The following is a 19879-nucleotide window of genomic DNA, read 5'->3' on the forward strand; positions in this document are numbered from 1 at the left end:
TCACAGAGGCGGCTGGGCTCACACTGGTGGAGTGGAATTAGTTCGTGACCAAGAAAGAGTGTTTTGTCTACCTAGACGGAGCCATCTTCATGGCGCACACTGACAGCTACCTAGAATAAAGAGGCCAAAAAAATAAAAGAAAGGACTCCACATGGGTGCTGATGGTCCACACATTATGATGTTCCAATGTGTGCACAATGGAGTACAGCCAGGGTAGCAGAAACAAACTGGCTGACACTGTCACGTGCACCACGGGGCAAGGTGCAGCCACAACAGATCGCGCAAGTGACAGCGGCGCACAAATGAGGCAAGTGGCAGACCCAGCACTGTGGGCTGACTGGAGAAGGGGAAGGAGGGACTACTGCGTTCCAGAATAACTGTCCTGGCAGCAGTGGAATTGAGCTACCTGGCATACGGCACTGTTCTGAAATCGCCCAGCGTCCTGCTGAGGGCCATACTTTGCCAGTGTGAACAAAGCCTACTCGAACCCAGATCACTGCCTCACTGCTGCTTTTGGCTTTGGAGCACCCTTTGGGGCCCCTTGGAGCCCCCTGGCTGAAGCAAGGGTGGTCGCTGAAAGCGGACAAGGCACCCTGCAAGGGCCAAAACCTGCCCTGGCAAGGTTTGCCTGTGACAAAGAGGTGCCAGCAGGAGTGCCTGATCATAGAGCACTCGAGACCGTGCAGGCTCATCCTGGCGTGATGCAGGTTATGGCAGCCCCTCCAACCCCTCACAGCAGTGTTAGGGACGATGTAGCCACTCACAACTCGTTTGAAGTAACCGACCCCACAAACTGCCTGGGACGAGAGTCCAACACTGGGGATGGCTGCCCTCGGCTCAAAATGCAGCCAGGCCCCAAGTTGGTCAAGTGCAGTACCCTGGCTTCAAGTGTGAAGGAGAGAAAGATGGGGGTGTGCGTCTTTCCCCTTTGTTTCTTTTTCAGCTGTCCCACTAGGGTGACGCTGCTCCCCAGGCCACTGGGGACACTCTTCGCAGAGGAGCGGCACTGCTGAGTGGCAGGGGGACAAGTGGGAGTGAGGAAACTGTAAGGGCCCGGAGTGGCCCTTCAGTTGACTGTCGAGTCCACATCTAGAGCAGCGCTCAATTATTTGATGGGCTGAGCAGAGCCCTCACCCGCATGTTGCAGGCTTGAGACTACAAACGGACGATTGGCATTTCAGGAACAAAGGAAAGATGGGAAGGAAGAGGAGAGACAGCCCCGCCACTAGCTATGCAGTCACAGTGCATCCACCACCACTCAAGCTGCTCAAGCCTTACACCACTGACTGGGCACATACATATGCTGCACGAAGTGAAGTGAAGCGCAGAAATGGGAAGGGCCGAGGTAGGCACACACTACCACAGGCAAGCAAAAAGACAGAAGCCACAAAACACCAAGGTGCAGTAGGCTGGGTGCAAAGCGAAGCCTTTGCCAATGCAGGTAGACCATCACAGGGCAGCACACAGACTGAATAAAGCTCAAGAAAGCTGCTGCTGTGCCTTCATGCTTAATGTCAGTTTACATTCTTACATGCAACGATCAAACCATGCAAAACGAGCAAAGCAGTGAAACATTCTAGCAGGCCAATTCAGGAAAGGCAAGCAGCAAACAAAGCATGCAAAGATCTGACACATTAAGAACTTTTAGGCAGGATTAGGTGAGAACCTAAGTGCAAAGCTTTGGCAAACCAGTTAAAGAAAAGGGCAGGCACCACACGAGGCATGCTAATTGGTGGCAGGCAATTGGTGGCACTAGGAAGGGGCTTTTAAAGATGCAGATGCACCAACCTTGAGGGCAGCTGCCCCTCCCGAAGTGCAGGCCTGGGAGACCCTCTGCAGCTGCTTGATGCGGTCCGAGAAATCCGTCACCCACTGGATGACAGTGCAGCCGGGTGACACCGTGTACTTCTTCCAGTGGGACGGCAGCATGCCTGCACCAGTGCCCCAAACAGTCACCAGGTGTTTCAGGGGTCAACCTACCGAGAAGTGCTGGCTTCCCGCCAAAGGTCCCAAGCTGCATACAAGCTAGGTTTATTTAGACCACACGGTCATGAACATTTGAGCCAAATAGTCCACACCTATGCAAAACAGGGCACTCGCAAATTTGCACAAAATTCCCCGCGTCTTCCATTCTCTTTCCTTGAGAACCACCACATAAAATCGAGACACACCCACGGCAGCCACCGCCGTTTTACTAGCTGTAGCTGGTTTGAGCAATGGTTACTAAGAATATGCAACCGTCACGGTCTAAATGTTATACCTGCTGAGCCACTATTTGAAAGATAGTAGTTAACAGAAAACATGCAATAAAGAGCGTAACGCTTTCACTGCTCGCACTCCTGGCAACCACTGTTGCCAACTGTAGGGACATGTCTCAACGGTTGTGGGGATGCAGCGACATCCTACCATTTTCGCTGGCAAGCATGCAGATTTCCTATGATTTAATTAAGCAGTCTTTATTATGTGAGTCTTGATATAGCCTGAGCTGATTCAAATTTCGAGGCAACTGGAATTTGAAAAATTTTCCAGCCAAAGTGCATTTTGCGCAATGGGCTAAATTTAGGCTGTTACGAACACATTCTGGAGCCGCCATAAATGATACGAATCAGTGGCGGCTTCAGCACTAATATGGCCTCAGAAAGTGGCTCTGCCTGGCGGTCAAATTCATGTACTCCAAAACAAATTGTACTGCATTTTACTGATACTACGACTATGATCATGCCGAGCTGCGCTTCTTTCACTACCGAAGATAACCACAGTTTTTTAAAGCAAATAATGTGCGGCCATTACCCCTACTGCTCACGCGAATTTCCTGAAAACATGCCACAGTATTCGTGATCACTATGATAGAGCGATAACCTTAGTAGGTTTTGTAGCACTAACTCAACAGTATGCTTAGTGGAGATTTGAAAACGATCCTACTTTAGCATAGCACCGACTTGGTCATGACTATGGTGTCCTGGCAGTTCATTTGTATTTCGTTGAGATGGCCAACTCAATGAGGCAGTATAGCAGGTTCCTATATTCGATCAGAAATGCGTAGCCAAAAGACTTGTTCACAGAAGACCTCCACTCCATTCGCTTCCTCACACGTTCCTCCTACTACTGCCACCGGCACATTTTACCTTTTAGCTGATCACCTTTTATGCAGCTTCGACACGTGGCCACCTCGTTGCTGGCACCAGAGCAGCAACAGTGATGGTGTAACAGACCGGAACCCAGTTCAAAGCTACATTTTAAAAATGTGGCTACTGCTTGGTGCATCACACGCAAAGCAACCCCCAAGACCCCGGTTGGGGCTTCGAGGTTTGTTTTGAATCTGTCCATGAAGAGGACACAGGGCCAGTGAAGACAAGGAGAAAGTGCGAGATCAGAAGGACACAAGGTACGCACCCTTGGCAAGATCAGCAATCATGGTTCGATGGTAGTTGGTCTGGCGGCGCTCGCCCCGACAGATGCGCACCATGTCTTCCAGGTCTGAGCGCACCACCTGAATGGGAAAATATGGCACCTCTTTCAGGAGCAGTCTTGATGCCGTGAAGCCATTCTCTGATACGCCTTTGCTCTGCAGGGCATTTTTTGTATGTAGCAAGCATAAAAAACCCACCATCTTTGCCTCAACACACTAACTAAAACGAGAAAATGCATTCGCACGTCCCCAAGCTTTGACTTTGCAACAGCACCAGATCTTTTCTCGGTAATCCCCACATAATATGGTATTGCGCAAATTCAAGCGCACATTTGTGGCAACACAAAACTAACCACCAAATTGGCCAATTAAACATCTCTGACCCATGACAGCAGCAATGGTGCTGTTAATAGGGGAATAACTGCATGTTCACGAAACAGCTGCGCGCGAACATAGGATGGACCGAATTATTACAGGTCAGAACTACTCAGAGGAACAGGCGTGGGCACCTTGAGCAGCTTGGAGCCCACGTTGACCTCGCGCTCGAGGCAGCGGTACAGGGGGTCGCCAATGTTGTCCTTGGTGCGGCGTAGACTGTTGAGGCTGGGCGGCAGCAGGCGCAGCCAGGTGGTGCCCGAATGCTGCAGCGTTGCCATCCATGCAGGGCGTCCGTCACCCACGATGGAGCGCTCCCCTTCCTCGGCCGCATACGCCGGCTCATCATCGTCCTCCAGAAGCTGCATCTTGAGCAGCTTCGCTATCAGATCGCTGCCTGCCAGTGGGAAGAGCAGGAGGAGACACATTAAGGGCATTTGGTGAGAAGAGAATGCCTCGTAGAGGCTGACTGACCTAACAGACAAATCCCCGATTCAGACTGCATTCTGTGACGTCACCGGTTAATGACTTAGCGGGTGAACCGCAAATGGTGCAGACTGACAGTGCAAAGCTTCTTTTTGGTCCATGGTTCTGGCAGAGGAAGGAAGCAAAATACTTCTCTTCTGCCTCGCACAAAGCTAGGTAGACTAGCATTATACCGCTCTGCTTGGAACAGCAGGCATATAGGGACATCCACTAGGCTTCGTCTGTTCGATTAAAAAAAATACAAATTTTAGGGATTTTATGAGCCTGGCCTGAGAGGCACGCGGTAGGGAAGAGCTACGGATTAATTTAGAACACCTGGGGTCCTTTATTGTGAGCCGAAATATCAACACACGGGGCCTTTCATTTTTCGCCATCAGAAAAGGGGCCGGCACAACAGGGATTGAACCCGGGACCCGGGTTGAACTCAAGGAACCCGGGAAACATGTCTCTTGTAACCAAAAATTCCAGGAACACCGCGGAATTGAACATGATCAATTTGTAAGCACCACAGCTCATTTAGGCAGGTCGATAATAAAATGATCACTATGGTTTGCAGTCTTTCATAGTAGCTTTATTGACTGCAAATATCATTAGCTTCCATTCCAAATAGCCGGGGTTCTCTCGTTATCCTGTATGTTAGCCCACAAGCGCTTCACTTTGCAAGCCTTCCTGTTGCTCACAATACCATTAAAGTGCTCTCATATGTTCGTCAGCCTCAACTGCACACACTTTCTGCCTTGCAATGTCCTTGCCATTCTCCTCCTATGGTTCACCTTCTAGGGCACCTTTAATTTGTGCAAGGATCACATGATCTGTAAGCTCCTCAGAGCACACAAGGTCCACATCTGCAGACAAACTCCTCGAAAGGTTCTGGAACCTTTCCGGTGTCTTGGATGCAGGCCCAAGCTTCATCAAGGCAGTTTTCCACAATTTCTTCTATATAAGGCCCCCCTCTACAGAGCTAAACAAGTTGCCCTTACAAGGTTCGTACACGCTTCAAAGGCAAAAATTCAAGGATTTTCAAGGACTTTCAAGGACCAATAAATACATTTTCAAGGACCCCATCTAATGGTTTATCTGGGATTATTTATAATATAACTTTTTCAACACAATGCAGAAGTTGTTTATTGCACAATACCCAAGAACATTAGTTCAAATAAGTACTAACGAGTTGTTGAAAGCACCCCAGCTTTATTTATTTTTTGGTTGGTGTTTAGAAGTAGTTCTTCTTTCTTTGTTTTTTCCTGTTTTTCTCAGGCGGTTTTATTTCACAATGCATGCAATGTTGCTTGTATCACATGCTTTAAAGCATGTTGCTGACAATTGTTAGCAAGGGCGTCAGCTAAGATAATAAATAAGCAACTGTTGCCCTCACGTTGTCAATCTCCTCTTCGAGAATACGTCTTTTTGTCTGCTTTTTTTCACGAGCTGCTCTTTTTTTGAGATTCAAGATTTTGGAACATTTATTTGTTTCGATATAAGTCATAATTAGTGCATTCAACATGCAAGACGACGCAAGTCGCATTTCTATATCTCCCGTTGAGCGGACCAAAAATATCATGGCAGATTGTATCAGGGCAGGTTGAATTCACAAGTTCCTCCTCCTAATATTGCCTCGTTGTCAAAAAAGTTCGCTAAATGTGTTGCAACTTTGTGCGATAACACTGAGACTGGATTGTTACAATATTTTTTGCGTTAGTTAAAACTTACAATCAAAGGTAAACACTTTAAGTCCTTGTGAAAAGCCAGATCCACTGATAATCACCCATAAAAATCAAGGGTTTTCAAGGACCACTAAAAAATTCCAAGACTTTCAAGGCCTTGAAATTGACACTTCTAAATTCAAGGGTTTTCAAGGACCTGTGCAAACCCTGCCTTAGTAACAGAGTGTCTCTTGTAACCATGTCTCTTGTATGCAATGATGCCAACATAATGCACATAGGAAAACCAACCAAAATATTTTCAAATGTCTCATAACCAAGTGTCTCTTGCAATGGGGTTCTACTGCATAGCTCATTACTTATTACCCTTATTAGAACACTCATACTGAAACACTTCCGGTTGAGGCGGTCACATAAAATGAAAGTTGCCCCACAATGACTGTATCATCAATGAAACTAAAAGTAGGAGGATAGCTTCTTTATGTTTGTTTTACACCGAAGAAAAACTTTACAAAGACATTTCACCTAGCTTTTTTTTTATGGGCTAGTTATTGAACCATGGCGAAGAACTAATTCTAGGTTCCATATTGAAAACTGCTAAATATTCATTTCAACTCAATAATATTTGCTTTGATACCAAACTATACAAATAAAATAATTTGCTTCGTATTTGCTTTCAATTCAAAAATCCCTATTTGCACCACCTTATAAATCGTCCCTGAAGCTCTTCATCATCCCTACACATCTGCCTTGAGATTACCCTTGGCAAGCCAGTGAATGATGAGAGGATTTGAAGCCCATAACAACATTACTGGTAAAATGAATGCCACACGTGTGTTGATACAGAATCATTCCAAATATACAAGTTAGCCTAAGTACAATTTGAAAGCAAGGTAAAAAACTAGAGGTGCTGCAGTGCTTGGTGGGAAAGGTTTAATGCCCTAAAGTATGAAGCCAGGTACAGTGTCCTCAGCTTACTGCTGTTTAGTTCACTGCAATTGTGAACCAAAGAAGGCTAAAAAAATATTCACCTAGCATTGTGTAGCGAGTAAGGCTTCAGATGAGTACCACAGCCCCAGTTACACCACCACACAGTGAGCCCTCACTGTCACCACACAAGGGCAGAACTTCTCTAGCAGCACAAATGCTTGCTCAGCAGAGGAAGCGAATGAAAGTGACCCCCTCCGAACAGAACCACTTCTCCAGCAAAACTCTGCAGCAATCAAGGTATGGTGCCCACCACCACTCACCCCTGTTGGTGAGCAGCACCTTTTCTGCGTTGTTCGGCAGGCCAAGCCAGGATGGTGTCTGCTGGTCAGTCAGCGACTCAACCCAATGCAGGAACTGATCGCGCCTGGATGTCAAGAACAGGCAGCGGCATTTCACAGCAAGTCCAAGAGTTAAGCAAGGCGCCTGCCAGAAACTCCAGCATTGCAGGGCCCGTAACAACAGCACGGAAATTAGATAAATAGAAAAGACCGCAGCACACAATAACATGAAATACTAACTAGGTAAGAGTGCTTGCGCATAAAAAAAAAAAAAAAGGTGACAGTGGCCCAGCACCACTTTGGCATGTCCATGAAGAGCATTTCATACTGGCGAAATCAGAAGTTGAAATTGTTAACGCGCCGCCTTAGAAAGTAATTATTTCGTCAAATTGCAAGATGCTGCCCCAAGTTCAAGAATGCAGTTGTGGACTTCGTTCTTGAGTTTTGTGCCAGATTTCTACTGGTCACATCCGAGGCCATTCATAGCAAATCGACTGAGCTCATGCACAAAGGACTGTAAAAGAATTAGAAGTCTTTGATGAGACATTCTATGGAACGCAAGGGCTTTGCCAATCAAGTTCGAACAGCCCTGATGAGTAAGTGCCCATGTCAGATAAGGGCTGGAAATGATGCTTCTGGTGAGGTATTTAACTCTTTCGCTACCGCGCCTATCAAAATCGATCAATTTGATCGACACTTTTGGGAGCGCCTTTTCATAGCGTTCCAGGCGTTTCTCGAACAAGTAAAGCTGTTCGGAGTTAGACCAGAAAATGGCCTTTCAAAATCAGTTTTGTTTTCATTTTTGCAACGGAAACGTGATTTTTGTCACGCTTTTGAATCACCTGGGTGTGGAAAAGGGGCGTGGTCATCGCGCGTCACGGCTGCCAACGAAGAATGTGTGCAACTCGTAATTACTCTGCACCAGCGCTTGTTTTTTGCTATCAGGGCGTGAATGGGGAACTAGCAAACGATTTCGTCAGGTTCGCGCTCTGACAGTAATAATCCCAGAAATCGGCTGAAAATGTCAAGCAGTGCCTGGTTGCAAAGCTACTTTATGATTTTAGGCAGTTTTATTGCCTTTGCGCAAGTTGTTCTAAGTACTGTGGTAGTTCTACTTACTCCAGGACCATTCGCAAACAGTTTACAACAGTTTCGGTTTCGTTTCTACATCGCGAAATTCATATTTAGCGCTACTACGCAGTTACCCAACTTCAAGGCTACCTGCCATGGCGCCTGAAGCGTCCGCGACTGATCCTCGAACAAAGCACGGCGCTCCTGATTTCCCCCCACCCTAACCCGATTTCTGCGATAAGAACTTCAGATGCAAGTCAAAAGGTCGCACCCAGTCGCCAGATATCTGTTCCGCCGAGGACAGCACTTCAAACCGGCCTTACACTGCCAGCTGTTCGCATTTTAGTTTCGTTTCCATGCGAGGGTATATCCGGGGTCTAATGTTGCTGCTTAGTTGAACTGTCTATTCGGACGGAGTCTCTGATAAGTTTTTGTACTGTTTCATTTGAAAAATGTTAGGTGGCGCTGCAATAGAGGAGGCTCGTTGTGCTGATCTTTTTCATCGCGCTACTGCTACTCGGCCAAAGATCGCAGGGCACGATTCTAGCTCATCGTACCTCATTTTTGCAAGCAAGGCTACAATTGCGAGTAAGAAGATGATAATAAAGCTCAGCTTTATGTTTTGAGAGATAACTGACCGTGAACGACAACAAGCATCAGCCACGGCGTTCCGTTTTCAACTTCATGCATGTTTTTTTCCGCATCGTGTGCTTGTCCCAAATATTGTGCTCGCTGTAAATTCAAAGTCAGCCATTGACAAGATGTTTTTACGTTATGTGGGGGCAAATTGGTGCCTCCGATAACGTCAAACCGCCAGATTTATTCCAGGGAACCACCCGAAATTGCACATTTTGAATTAGAGGTTGGGCTTCACCGCATGACACGAGCACCGTGCGTGCTAACATTTCAGGGGTGAGACAGCTGAACCAGATTTGGGAGCAGTTTTCGGAGCAGCAAAATCTCGATTTTGGAGCAGCAGAATCTTGATTTGGAGCAGAAGAACGACATTTATTATGTCACCTAATAACCAAATTTCTGGCAAATCAGGGGGGGGGGGAGTGCACCTTTTAATTGGTTTTGAACGTACATAACTCTGAAACAGCTATCAATAAAGTTTTTCTATCAGAGTATCACAATTGGTACGACATTTTTACAAACCATTTGTAAATTTCTAGGCTCTATGCATCGATAGCGTGAAGCGCCGTTGAGAATATCGAATTGAAAAACTAAGCAACTCCAAGGCATTTTTATTATCATGTGAATGCCTAAATTATTATTTTTGCAATCCCAGACTCGGCTTTACGCACAAGTGTAGAACAACGGCAAAAGTTCCCCAAAGCGAGGTGACAGTCGTTGCACCCCACCAGCCCTGCCATTTCTATCCCTAAGGTGCACGTTCACTACGATCGTAATTTGAGTAACATTGGTATGTTCAGCCACCTCTCCCTTGGCTCCAAATTTCACTTCAGATAGATGAACCATTATTACTAGCGCGCAATAATAGCCCGTCCTCAGACACTGCTTGAATATTTTGCGGCGATGTAGCCTGCGCCGCCACTTCTGCAGCGTCTATCGTCCCATTCCCACCGCTCGCAAGCTTGCTGTCAGAGGCAGCAATAAATCAGCGTTTTATAACACCGCAACGAGTGCGAAATTTCACTTCAAGCACGCACCGCGCCTCACACTCAACGCCGAAACTCGGCGAATTCGCCGGCACCACGTTGTTTTTGATGAACTCCCGTGTTTCGAGTCGCTCACCTTCCCGCAACAGATCAAACGACTAAATGTAAACCCAGCCACCCCCATAACCAAAACCACGGTACAAATCGGCGAAGAGCACTCAGCCTGAGCAACTGCTTCGCCCGGCGGCCATGTTTTCCAATCCTCACCACACCAATATGGCGGCGCCCGCTGAACGCTGATGTCGTTCCGGAGATAAGGCGCTCCGAAAATTGCTGTTTTTTCGTCAACTTGCACAAGTAGTTTTTCGCATCAGTACGCATAAGCATTTTTTCTACAGGACTTTGGAATGGTTTTAGATAGGAAACTTTAAAACTCGCAGAATGTAACATGTGCAACCTGACGTGCCTTTCGAAAAAAAAAAAAAAAAAACTATCGGAGGCAGTTTTATGCGGGTGTTTTATTGAATGATCAATCAACTAAACCTTTACAAACAGCATCAACTTGGGGGTGCTGGAAAATTATGCCGTCAGTAAGCAATTTTCCCACTGAGACTGACGGGAGCGTTAAAATCCGTGGCTCTCAGACTGTTTTGGAGCAGTTTGGCGCAATTTTTGCGATTTTCAAGCTTTTGGAGCAGCCTGGCGCAGGAAAACAAATTTGTATCAAAACTGCGCAATATGCGCAGCTGTCTCACCCCTGACATTTTTTTTTTATATCTGAAAAACTGTTCCGCGCAAGTCGACATTTTTTTTAAGGTGTGTTTTTGAAATGTTTCCCTACAAAATGTATATTCTAATTTTTTTCTACTACCGGTGGTTTGATATACAACTCCTTTTTTATCATTTTGGTCGACAACTTGACAAAAACTTTTATTTTGATATTTTTTTTCACAACTATGATATTTGAAAACCTTTAAAAAACTGGTGTTATTGGAAAGGCCGTTAAATAATCTGCATTTTGTGCTCCTGCAATTAGTGCCTAAATAAGTTTTTAGCAGGAAAAAAAATGTTTTCTTGGACCCCTAAAAATTGGTCAATTTTCTGCGGTAGCGAAAGAGTTAAAGAACATTTTTAGCCAGCTATTTTCTCCTCAAATTAATGGGGCAGCCCATGGTCTAGTTTACATGATATCTGCAAACAACAACAGCAGTTTCCTTAACCAAGTTCCAGGCTAGCAAGCTGACTTGGCACAGGTCCACAACCAATAGTCCTAACCAACCCAACCAGCATCCAACCAGCCTAACAATCTGCAAACATGGTTCATGATATTTTTTTTATTGCCTCACAGAGGGTGAAGAGATTAAAAGCTGAGCAACATCAGAGAACTGGTGTTTGCAAAGCATGGAGAGCTCACCGTATTCCTTCAGGGCTGGCAATGCCCTTGTCCTTGCTCTCTCCAGCACTGGGCTCGATAAGCATGAAGTCTGGCTCAAAGCTTTTGGCCGTGAACAGTTTGTTGAGGAAGGAGTTCAACAAACGCTGGAAATAAGAAAACGAGGCGCACATCAAGAGTACAGTAAACCTCAATATAGTGGTCATTAAAATGTTAAAATCTGCCCTTTATTTCCTTAGCGTACTTTGGCACATTAACACCTTTGCATAACATAACGTGCAGCCTTCAATCAACAATAGAAACATCCCAATTATGCCACATTCCCTCAGATAACGAACTGGGCAGGATTCATAAAACCTCTTGGAAGTGGTGGCTACAGACTGCACCACGCACTTTGGCCAACACTGCTTCTTTCAGAGATAGCTCACACACCTAACTCAAAGTGAGAATAAAAACACGCAGAAGGAAGTTATCTTCCATGCTGAAAGAAGACAGCTGTTGCAAGGTATTAATTTAGCTCCTCCACAATCTTGACTTGTTTGCTGTCTATTATCTGCAAGAGCTACTTTGAGGGAACGTCACAAGCGTGCCTAATATCATGTGCAATCTTTGCAAAGATAGGAGGACATAAAACAAGTGCACGCGCTCTGCTCGCAATGCAGGAGAATGGCAGTTGCGCCTGTACTGCGCAGCGTGCCTCCCTGAGTGAAGCCTTCTCTTGCTGCCACAGCACAAAATGAGATGTGCCGCACCTTTCCCAGCTGGGCTTACTTCATGTAACGCATTATCTGCGCCTTTTGGGCAATAAAGCCTCAATTCGTTGCCGAAGTGTTCGAGTCTTTACTCGTGTAAGAGTCCTCGAACCCATGCAAGAACATGACCAGTACGGCTCGGTAGTTCTTGCTCTGGCTTTACCAGATGGAATCATGCCCCCAAGATCCTGTACGCTATCTTGCTAAGCTAAAGTTGGCAGAGCACGCCTCCTCGGAAGGCCCTCAGTCCTCACAATTTTCCCTTGACCATCAAATTTGTCGGAAGAGAGCACAACTGGTCCTTCGCCCTCCTGATTCTTACCTGATCAAAGTCGTTGTCGATCTTGCCTCCATATATGCACTGGCCAAAAAGAATACGCAGTGCATTCCAGGGAACTTTTTCGGGTGGAAGGTTTGTGCGTCCCTGAATGAAAGTAGCCAAAACAGAAGAAAAAAAATGAAGTCATCCCTGATGCACCATCACAGATTTTTCCATTGCAGCTCAAAGCCATCACCTACATGTTGCAACCATAAAAGATACACACGACTAGATAATCAAAATAAGGAGCTGTCTGGGCAACAACAAAAATTATTACGTAACTGCACAATGCTTGCACATAAAAAGAAGCTTCAACAATAAAAAAAATTGTCAATTTAAAAGCAGCAGCAATTCACAGCTGCCCCTCTTTGGTCCGATTACAACAGCACCACGGTCACAAATGCTGCCCCACATAGCCACCGTCATTGTCACGCTACGAGATTGGAAGTGGAAAGGTAGGAATGTTTTATTTGAATGTCCAACCCACCCCTATGAGTGAGGTTTGCCCTGTCACTAAGACAGAACCCTGCCTACTATTGATTTCTTGTTTTAACGCTGTGCGGAGCACTCGCGACCACTAGATTAACCAGCTTTACTGCCACTCATTGTTATGATGGTACTAAGCCATCATAATGGCCAACCCATACCACACCGCCAATAAAATTGGATGCGTTCATCACATGCGTGGAATAGCCAATTGCGTTACGCACATCTACATTTCGCACTCCTGTTTCATGTGTAACCAATGGACGCAACAAAGCAGTTGTGGTTAGAAAAGGTAAAAAGACCTTCTGAATGAGAAAAAAAATGGCCGCTACCATGCCTGCTAAACAGAAGCTTGGCGAGAAAAATAAAAAAAAAAGCATCTTTTTTTTTTTTTTTTTTTCCCATTATATTTCGGACACTTTAGGCTCTTGTCAGTGTTCTCAATCGATATCATGGCCCGAGCAAGTACTCCTGTGACAAGAAGCCTGGTATGGTGGGAGAAAAGCAGCTGGAGTTTTTGACCAAACATATTGGTTTCTAAAACCCGAACTGTTAGCAATTTTTCAGCTGCCCAAAATTTTTCAGCCCCTGTTTTTTGCTCTTCAAATAGCTTTGAATGTCATTTATCATGAGAAAAACTGACTGGGAACTCGTACCTACTGAACTGCACAAAGCCCATTTAGATGTACGCACTTTAGGCATGGTGCGATTATTCTGAATCGCGACTGCACCTAGCCAATCCCGGTTATTGTTTCGCCTACCCTGGCCAACAATGGCAGCACGCCCCTTTGAATGCGCCACCCACCATGGCAATGGTGTCAATCCAGGTGTCGAGGGTGTCACAAGCCACCCTGAGGTCCGACTCGTTGAACTCGTAGTGTTTGGCCCAGCCGAGCGGCGCATAGCGCAAGCGCTCCTGCACTATGGCGTGGAACCAGGCAAGCAGGAAGTAGAGCCGTGCCCGCTCACCAGGAGCCTGCAGTCACCATGGGGGGGAGGAAAGGGAGAGACAGGGGTCAGAAATGTGGGCTCGAAATGGCTGCAGTTCCGAGCCCCAAAGCCGCTATGATCTGATGCGCATGGCTTACAGGTGGAACAAAGTTTGCAGAGAAGAGCTTGGAGGCAAGTTGCCATCATTCATAGAGTACTGCCAATTTTTTGTAGACTCGTTTTTCTCTAGAGCAAAAGCTCTACTATGCCGTTTCACAAAGTCATTCATCCCGTCGCAATGACCTTGAGCCACCGGAGCACAAGTGTGGTAGGTGTGATGTCACGCCACATGATCAGCTGTGGAGAGGCATTGCAGCTGTGCTCGCTCGGAGCCTCGCCATAGCATTACCATGCGACTAGGTGGGGGTTAACAGCCGTTTCACCAGCGCTTGGTCACTCAGTCTCACCATGGATGGCGCACCGCCGCCGGAGCGCAAGTGTGGCAGGTGTGACCTAACTTTCATGAAACATTGTGTGCATAGTCGTCGTAAAACCAAGGTTTACAAGTGTCAAACATAACCCGTTTTTCCGCTGTTATTGGGACCTACTGGACCAACAATCACAGAATGATCCACGAAATGGCCGACTGCAGCAAATATAATTATTCACAACCTCTTTTATTTGCTAAACTTTTGGTTTTCATGAAACCAGCCCTGGTGCCGACACCATGACGAGAACACCTTTGTGGCATCACCGTTTTTGTCGAGGACACACATCGCATGACCTCCGATGTGCTAAGTGAACCACACGAAGCACTTTCTGTATACAGAAATGCAGCCCGCATTAATGGGCCCACTGATGCAGCCCCAGTCAGCAAAAGTTCCTTGAAGCCACAGATACCAACCGTACAGCCTACGGCATGGCCAGTGGTGACAACATGGTCATAGTGGCAACAGTGACGCAGGCAGGTAGCTCTAGTTACAGCTCGTTAATGCTAACCATAACAGATGTCCTGGCACAAATGAAGTTAAAAGTGCGAGAAAAGAGCCAGTACTGCTATCATTTCGTCCATCAGGTATTGCTTCCCTCTTAAAGTTTTGACATAAAATGAGCCGTATAAAATGGTTACAGTTGAAACATCCTTGGGGACCCTTGGAGATACATACACAACGACCGCTGCTTAGAAATTTCGGGTTAGCACGCTTTTAAGAATGATTACCCACGTTCGCCTTGGAGGTCTTGGGCTCTCGGGATTATATACACCACCTGGCTCACCTAGAGACCTATTGTGTCGCACGTTAGGGACCTACAGGCGTACCTTGGTCATGCGCTGGGCGGGGATGGTGGAGAAGGTGCGCAGCAGGTTGGCGCGGATGCCCGGCGGGGGCTCGAAGAGGAAGACCCGGCCGGCACGCAGCAGGTTGACGGGCACCTTGGGGTGCACCTCGAGGGTGAGGAAGAGGCGGAAGGCCGGGTGCGGCTGCAGGGCGTGCAGCTTCTTCTCGAGCTGCACCAGCCACTGCGGGGCCAGGTGCACGTTCTTCAGCATCACCCACCTGCCGGAGGAGGAGAAGGGCAACACAGTGACCACCGGGCAAGCACACAGCGCCCACTTCAGCCGCACAACAATATGTAGCAGGGGTGAGACAGCCCAAACAGATTTGGGAGCAGTTTTCGGAGCAGCAAAATTTCGATTTTGGAGCAGAAGAATCTTGATTTGGAGCAGTTAGGGACATTTAATACATCGTCTTGTGAGCTTAAAAATCATTATTTCAGTAATTTGCAGGGTCAAGTGCACATTTCAATCAGTTTTGAATACACAGAACACTTAAACAGCCTTACCTGAAAGAATTTTTAAGAGTATCACAAAGTACTAACTGCACTACCTTTTTCCTAACTGGTGATATTGTGTTGCGCCTGCACGCAACACTGACAACAAAACTGCCGTTAACATTAGAGAGTTTTAGCAGTCCGTCTGTTCTGTTGGTTACTTTGTTACCGGGTTGACGGGACCGGTCTGCGCCTGCGCGCGCGGAAGGGCGAGGAGGCGCGGGCAACTAATCCCCCTACGGCTACGAATGCCCAAGTGCCCAGACGAGTCCCGGTGAGCACGTTAACTACGTACACGACGGAACAGACGGACTGCTAAAACTATTATCAAATTTAAGGGCTCCGCAATTGTGGCGGGTTTTTTTTGCTGTTTTAATGCTAAAATTATTGTTTTTGTAATCCCAGGCTGTGTTGTACGAACGACTGTAGTCACGGCAACAGTTGAGCAGCTTCGAGCTAACGGTCGCATAGCCCAACCAGCCTACCCGTTTCAGTCCCCGGGGCGCAGGTTCACCCTATGGTCATTTGAGTAGCGTTAATGTTTAGCCACCTAGATTTTGGTATTAAATTTCACTTTGCATACATCAAGTGTTATAGTCGCGTTCTATGGCAACCGTGTAGTCCTGCAGCTATTGGGCGCTGCCTGAACAGGTCGCGGCGCCGCAGCACATCCCGCAACTTTCGTGTCGACCGTTCCATCCCCGAGGCTCGCGATCGCGCTTCGAAGCACAGCAACACCTCAACATTTTACAACAGCACAACAAGCCAAAAAATTCACTTCAAGAACCCGATTATAGATGCGCGCACCGCGTTTCGCACTCAAGGACAAACCACACCGAAGTCGTAGGCCCCACATTTCAATGAACTTTTTTTTCGAGCCGCCCAACTTCCCGTTATCTGGCACCAATCTCAAACCATATCCTTGAGTTAACGTCACTGTTCAGAGCCACAACAGATAGAATGAAAAGACTGGAACTCAGCTGATAGCGTAAAATAAACCAAGGAAAATATCGGCGATACGCACTGAGCGCGTTGGTAGCAGCCAGATCAGGCGGCGGCCATGTTTGTTGCCACAGCGATGCCTAATCGACAAGGCCGTTTCTGCGAACCCGGACGGAAAGCGAATCGAGTTTTAGAAGCTATCGCTTGCTTCGTTTCAGTCTTTATATTTGTGCCATTTCTGTGTTTGCGATTGACCGACGATAAAAGCGGTGACCGCGGGATGCGGGAGGCTTTTGTCCCCGCCGAAACTGACATGAGCATCAAAATCCGTGTCGTTGAGGCTCTTCTGGAGCAGTTTGGCGCAATTTTCGCCATTTTCGTGCTTTTGGAGCAGCTTGGCGCAGGAAAATGGAATTGTATCAGAAAGGCGCAATATGCGCAGCTGTCTCACCCCTGTATGTAGCGATCGCCAGGGTTCTCCCCAACAATTTCCGAGAGGTGGACATTTTAACGGCGACAAAAAATTTAAAGAGTTTCAAATTTTCATCACGAAAATTGAACAACTCTGGTGAAATACCAGGTTTTGCAGTGCCACGGTGTGGTGAAAAGTGGAAGCTCTTAAACAAAATAAGACAGCGGCAAGTGCAAGCATTGACTCCAAGATTTGCACGCAGCTGGCAGTCATACTGTAAAGTCACTTGTTCAGACTCCTTTTCATGTAACCAGGTGGCGGGAAGTGCAACCTGCTGCCGCTGCCGTTGCTCTTACACAGTGGCCACTTTTAGTTCCTTAGGCGTGCATTTCAAGCGGTTCAGCCGGAACGTTGGGTGTCCTACCAAAAGAAGTGGGAGGTGAAGTGGAGCAGTGGGAGGCATTTCCCCCGCCTCCTACCGTGGGGAGAACCCTGGTGATCATCTAGTAGCATTGTAAGGCGCTGCTTTACTGTCATGGTGACTGTATCTGGAGATGTTGCATGTACTTATTTATTCTCTATTTGTCACCACTACTTCCTCCCTTCTGCGTATGCATACCTGTGTACTCTTGTAACAGTGCAATGGGGTCTATCAGCATGTGCTGTTGAAGAAAATTAACTTTCCACGTACAGAATCACAACAAGAATTGTTACTAATATCAGGCTGTTACAGAATGCCCTAGTAGCAGTAACAAAAATGCCTTTTTTTTTCAGTCAGGTGTACCAATTGTGCTTCCTAAGGCCCAATGTTGATGAACTGGAGCATTTAAAAATGCACCGAGAGAGATAAAGCACACAGCTTGTTGCTGCCACTGCCCTATTTGCAAGCACACAATGTCACTGGACGCGCCCTTTGCATCATCCTATGGACATGCAGAATCAAACAGCTGGCCTTGGCATTGCCACCAAGATCACCACAAACTCAAATCTACAGCATATCACAAGTGAAGCCCTGAGAGAGTAGGCAGCTTAGCAGCAGCAGCAGCAGCAGCAGCAGCAACAAAGTTGCATGCAGCCAATCACTGTATGCATTCTGCTCTCAATGAGAAACCTCGGCGACAGGTGCTAGACTGGGCCTTCGAAAAAACCCTCAGGGTCAACCCTGGTGCGAAACCAGAGCTGGATTCACAGAATGATGACTGCGCCACACAGGTCTAGCAGAGATGCGTACCGGCCATTCTTGGAGGCAGCGTTGATGGCCTTCTCGGCCTGGCTGAAGCCCTCGGCGGAGCCCATGGCCAGGGAGGTGATGCTGCGGCCCAGCTCGGCTGCCAAGTCATCCACCCGGCCACTGGCGTCGTAGCCAGGCACCGAGCACATGAGGATCGGGGTGCCAGCTTTGACCTGCACCCAGCCACAGACCAGCCGCTCAATACACTGAGCACTGCTTCCACACCGACTGCCGCGTGGATGCGCAATGCTTCCACACTCCCATCATAATTAATTCACCCTTATCTGAAAAGAAAGATTTGCCCAAATGTGTAAGATCGCAATGCTCGTATTTATTGCTACGCCCCAGTGAAAGAGCAAGTAGAAAAAAAAACAACAAACAAAAGTTGGCATTCAGATCAACTGCTTGGCAGAAGAGAAAAGGGCAAAGATTTTGGTCTCTGACCCCATGTATTGCAACTCATTTGCACTTCTTAACCTCCACACCTGCAACAACAACAAAAAGGCCCTAACGCCGTTTTTGGTCAGTAGGCCTCATGTGATTGGTTGCCCATGTTCTCAGCCGCTTACGCTGAAAACATAGGCAACCTTCCAAAGCTTTGTGCCATTCGAAGTGACTGACTTCACAACTTATACATATTACAGCTGAGCATCAAAGTTTGGTACGAGAGGCCAGTAAACACAGGCAACGAAAGTGCTGCATAACACAGGAGACAAGATGCTTCAGTGTTACCACCAAAGGCAGTATTACGCAACACAGGAGACACAAGGGGTCCGTTCGATTCATGTGCACCACATGAACCAGTTCAGGCAGTGAAGTACTTCACTATTTGTTTCATTGGTGCAGCTTGCGGCACCTGAACTGCGGCGTTCGATTCACCGGTGGTGCCAACGGGTACAGGACGAGTTCATGGCTTTGCCTCCACACTCTGCCAAGGAGGTGCAGAAGCAGACGAGGTCCGGCGATGCAAACAAACTGGTTCAAGAGGTGCAGGGAGAATTGAACGGACCCAAGATGTTTGACAGGTGCAAACGTACAGGTATTCAGGAGTGCTGCAGTTTGATCACATTTCTCTTCAGCTGCCCGGCCAACAAGGCCCAAAATTTCTTCCCCCTGCTAGCCCCCGTTTCATTTTCGAGCTGCAAGAGCAGCTATCCTGGGCCAGGCAGCGCAGGCACACACCTCGTTGTCCACAACGGCCGCCAGGTCCAGCTCCGTCTCGGCAGCCGTGGTGAAGTCATCGCCCAGCACAGCAGTGACCACGTGGTGGCCCTGGGCAATGACCCGGTCGGGCCTGAAGGCCTGCACCACGAGCAGCCGGTGCATCGACTGGCCCACGGTGCTCAGGGGCCGTGCGCTCTCCTCCCAGAGCACCGGCACGTCCCGCTCGGGGGCGCTGCTCTCCACCCAGCCCAGGAAGTCCTACAGGGGAGCATGGAGACGCACACCTCAGGCCAAAACTGTATGCCCCTGTACCCCTTCACTGCTGTCTCAACAGAGGAGAAAGTTTCTGGAAAGCCCTACATGAAAAATATTTTTTTGCTGTCAACCATCACTCAGATAATCCTCAGGTGCATTTGCAGCTACAGCAGATGCTGCTAACAGCTGCCTTGTCCTAAACGTCAGAACTACTTCCACCTCCACGCTGACACTTGCTCATCACTAAAGCTGAGAGCATAGGACACTTTCAGA

The 19879-nt window shown here is 47.4% G+C and overlaps 1 protein-coding gene across 1 annotated transcript in view; it reads right to left on the minus strand.

Annotated features, from left to right (window-relative positions):
* Nucleotides 1–19879, minus strand: part of LOC144139424 (dynein heavy chain, cytoplasmic-like) — a 157593-nt gene that overhangs the window by 6155 nt on the left and 131559 nt on the right. The window contains exons 65-74 of the mRNA XM_077671760.1: nt 19370–19609; nt 18188–18360; nt 15091–15328; nt 13648–13818; nt 12360–12461; nt 11307–11431; nt 7182–7285; nt 3919–4181; nt 3394–3490; nt 1789–1931 (exon numbers count right to left, since the gene is read on the minus strand). Coding sequence (XP_077527886.1) covers nt 1789–1931; nt 3394–3490; nt 3919–4181; nt 7182–7285; nt 11307–11431; nt 12360–12461; nt 13648–13818; nt 15091–15328; nt 18188–18360; nt 19370–19609 — 1656 coding nt within the window. The remainder of the gene's footprint in view (nt 1–1788; nt 1932–3393; nt 3491–3918; nt 4182–7181; nt 7286–11306; nt 11432–12359; nt 12462–13647; nt 13819–15090; nt 15329–18187; nt 18361–19369; nt 19610–19879) is intronic.

The sequence above is a fragment of the Haemaphysalis longicornis genome, unplaced genomic scaffold (genome assembly GCF_048455015.1).
Source record: "Haemaphysalis longicornis isolate Haplotype H1 unplaced genomic scaffold, Haemaphysalis longicornis Haplotype H1 scaffold_1, whole genome shotgun sequence".
Taxonomy (NCBI): Eukaryota; Metazoa; Arthropoda; class Arachnida; order Ixodida; family Ixodidae; genus Haemaphysalis; species Haemaphysalis longicornis.